At 48.9% G+C, this 2,835-nt stretch overlaps 2 protein-coding genes across 2 annotated transcripts in view; both read right to left on the reverse strand.

Moving 5' to 3' along the window:
* Positions 1-1,446, reverse strand: part of LOC114069061 (cytochrome P450 2J6-like) — a gene marked incomplete at both ends in the record, with an annotated part of 5,382 nt that extends 3,936 nt beyond the window's left edge. Inside the window, 3 exons of the mRNA XM_027905604.1 lie at positions 2-84; positions 576-714; positions 1,186-1,446. Coding sequence (XP_027761405.1) covers positions 2-84; positions 576-714; positions 1,186-1,446 — 483 coding nt within the window. The remainder of the gene's footprint in view (position 1; positions 85-575; positions 715-1,185) is intronic.
* LOC114069064 (cytochrome P450 2J2-like) overlaps positions 1,374-2,835 on the reverse strand; it is a 4,788-nt gene continuing 3,326 nt past the window's right edge. The window contains exons 2-4 of the mRNA XM_027905606.1: positions 2,520-2,680; positions 1,968-2,144; positions 1,374-1,731 (exon numbers count right to left, since the gene is read on the reverse strand). Coding sequence (XP_027761407.1) covers positions 1,456-1,731; positions 1,968-2,144; positions 2,520-2,680 — 614 coding nt within the window. The 3' untranslated portion in view covers positions 1,374-1,455. The remainder of the gene's footprint in view (positions 1,732-1,967; positions 2,145-2,519; positions 2,681-2,835) is intronic.

The raw sequence follows: 2,835 nt of genomic DNA on the forward strand, positions 1-2,835 counted from the left end.
GGAAGGTGAATTTCTGGAGCAGAGATGTGAAGAAGAGGAAGAGTTCGGAGCGGGCCAGCAACTCACCTAGGCAGGCGCGCTTCCCTGTGGAGACAACAACCCACGGCATCCTCAGACTGAGCCTTTGATGATGGAAATGATTCTACCTTCCCTTAGGACCATGGTCCACCTCTCTTTCTGGAACTTCTGTCACCCAAACCCCATACTGGATGGGTTTTGCAGCCCAACCTGTGTTTCCCAATGAGGACACTGGCATTACAGCACAGGCTGCCCCCATATTGCATAACATTGCAGGGGCTTGTCTTTTTAACCATATACAGAGATGGTTCTGCACTGGTGCAGGTGTTCTTGGGGTCTCTGGAATAATCACGGTTTTTTATTTATCTCATCTCCCTTCTTTACATTTAAAAGGAGAGACAAGAGCAGGCTCTGAGAGTGGTTGTGGTGCTTTGGAATGATCACATGGCCACTGTTTGAATGGCACCTCCTGACTGTATATGCCCTCTCTATCCAGGCACCTGGAAACCTAAGCCTGGTGCCTCAGTATGAAAACACCACAGTTCAGCAGATCTTACCCATAGAAAATGCCAGAAAATATTCCCTTTTCCAGAACTTCCCGTCCTTCAGGAAATGCCCCGGGTTAAATGTGTCAGGGGTTTCCCACTCATTTCTGTCAAACATCACAGAGGTTATATTTGTCATCACAATAGTGCCCTAAGAGGAGAAAAAGAAAAAAAGATCACACTTGCAGTGGCCCTTAAAACAGGAGGGGCAGATTTATCTTCCAGTCTCTCCAGGAAGAACACGCAGAGTCAAATTCTACTGCAATTAGTTGTTTTAAGAACCCTTGCAGGGCCAGGGTTTCTTTGGAAGTGCAGTGATTATAGAACCACGTTTTGTCCTCCTCAGCATCCCTTTGGTCTGCTGTAATCTTGGGCCAGAGTTCCTGTAAGAGCTCTGTGAGCTGGGATCTGTGCCCGGGGGGTGTGGCAGCCTGTAGGGCTCTGCACCATTGGGGGAGCTGGAGAATATTGGTTGGTTGGATGGCAACAATCCACATTCAGCAGGAGTGAACTCTGGACAGGGCAGGGACAGTGTGTCTGTGCAGGAGGGACCTGGCCTGGTGAGTCGTGCCTGGGGAGCTGGGAGTCTCCCTGAGGTCCCAGTGCTCAGGAATGAGCTTACCTTTGGGATGAAGAAGCCATTCAGAGTCGTGTCCTTTGCTGCCATTCTTGGAGCATTGAAAGGGACGATGTTGGCTTTCCTCTGCACCTCATGGATGACGGCGTTGGTGTAGGGCATGTTGTTCCTGTCCTCCAGCACTGGCTGCCGTGCCTGTCCGATGACGGTATCGATCTCGGTTTGCACGCGGGCTGGTGGGAAAGAGCAGGAATCAGCCAAGGCCCAAGGATAAAACCCCTTGGAATAACACAAGGTTGTTGCTGGGAGGATCCCCTAAGGGGACACCTGCCCCTGTTTGCACCTGTTTTGTGTGAGTGCAGGGAGATTCCCAACTTGTCCCTCAAGAAAAGTGTCTCTCACAAAGCTGTGAGGGATAAAAGGAAGGGAAAGCACTGACCTTTTGCTACTTGTACCTTGAATTTCAGGATATGAGGCCATGAATAGTAGAGCCCAGCGGAGGGTTGAAGAGGTGGTCTCTGTTCCAGCGAACATCAAGTCAAGTGAGCACATGATAAGATGTTCCTCCCGGAAGGTGTCACTGCCCTTGTCCTTCACAAAAAGGTGTGTTAGTGCTGCAGGAACAGTGAGGGCTGTCCTGACACTAAGCCTAGTCTAAACCATGCCAAGGATTTGGGCAGGAGTGGCTGACCCCCTGCCATTCCATCCCACTGGTGGGTACCAGGAGCCTGACATCCATCCAAAACTCAGCTGGAGAATCTGGGCTCATTTTCATCCCTCCTCTTTTCTAAGCCCTGCTGCAGAAGGCTTTGCTCTGCATTGCTGACCTTGGCTATCTCCTGCAGGTAGCTGTCGATGTAGTCCCGGCTCTCTGAGGGGTTCCAATCCTCCTTGTGTTTGTTGATCTGCTCTTCCATATAGCTTTTCAAGATCTTTGAGTTTTTGAAAATGGTTTGGTGTGCTCCAGGGAGGAACTTCATTATAGATGGGAAAGCGTTGTACAGCTTTGGATACAAAAGGAGAAAGACAAATTGAATAATGGACTGAAAACCCCTTCAAAAACCCAAAATTGAGGTTTGAAGTGCTGGAGTTGGTGGAAATAGCTCAGCTCCAGAAGAGCAGGAATCCCTCATGAAGGAAAGACTTCCCAGGTATTATAGCAGGCAGGTTGGCAGTCAATGGGCAGGAAAAGTGATGTTGGGTGAGAGGAAGAACAATATGCAAGACCCAGCTTGAATCTAAGGCAGAAAGAAATTACAGGCAAATCTACCTTGTGCAAAGGAATCGGCAAAGACAGGTTTGGTGATGACAATACTGAGCTCTGAGGGGGACTCCAGAGAAGAAACTGTAGCTTTGGGGTGGTGGCAGGAGGGCTGTACCTGGGTTGTGATGGCTCCTTGGAGGACAAACGTCTCATGCAGAAGCTTCAGCAATTTTCGGAACTCCTCATCCTGGTAGTCAAACCGATTGCCGAAGATAAGGGAGCATATGACATTTGAAACAGCATTAGTGAGTGTAAACTGAGGGTCAAAAGGATTCCCTGGAGAAGAAAAAGATCAATTGTCTTCTGGTCTTGTCAGAAAAGGAGAAGAAAACACACTTGGTAAAGGTAAAATGGTCAAGAAATACGAATTAAATGAGTGGTCCCAGTGACCATCCTGTGTCACAGCTTTGCTTGGACATCTTGCTGCCCCC

This window comes from Empidonax traillii, unplaced genomic scaffold, assembly GCF_003031625.1.
Source record: "Empidonax traillii isolate 1590-97213 ecotype Southwest subspecies unplaced genomic scaffold, ASM303162v1 scaffold1175:size178029, whole genome shotgun sequence".
In the NCBI taxonomy this organism is placed as follows: domain Eukaryota; kingdom Metazoa; phylum Chordata; class Aves; order Passeriformes; family Tyrannidae; genus Empidonax; species Empidonax traillii.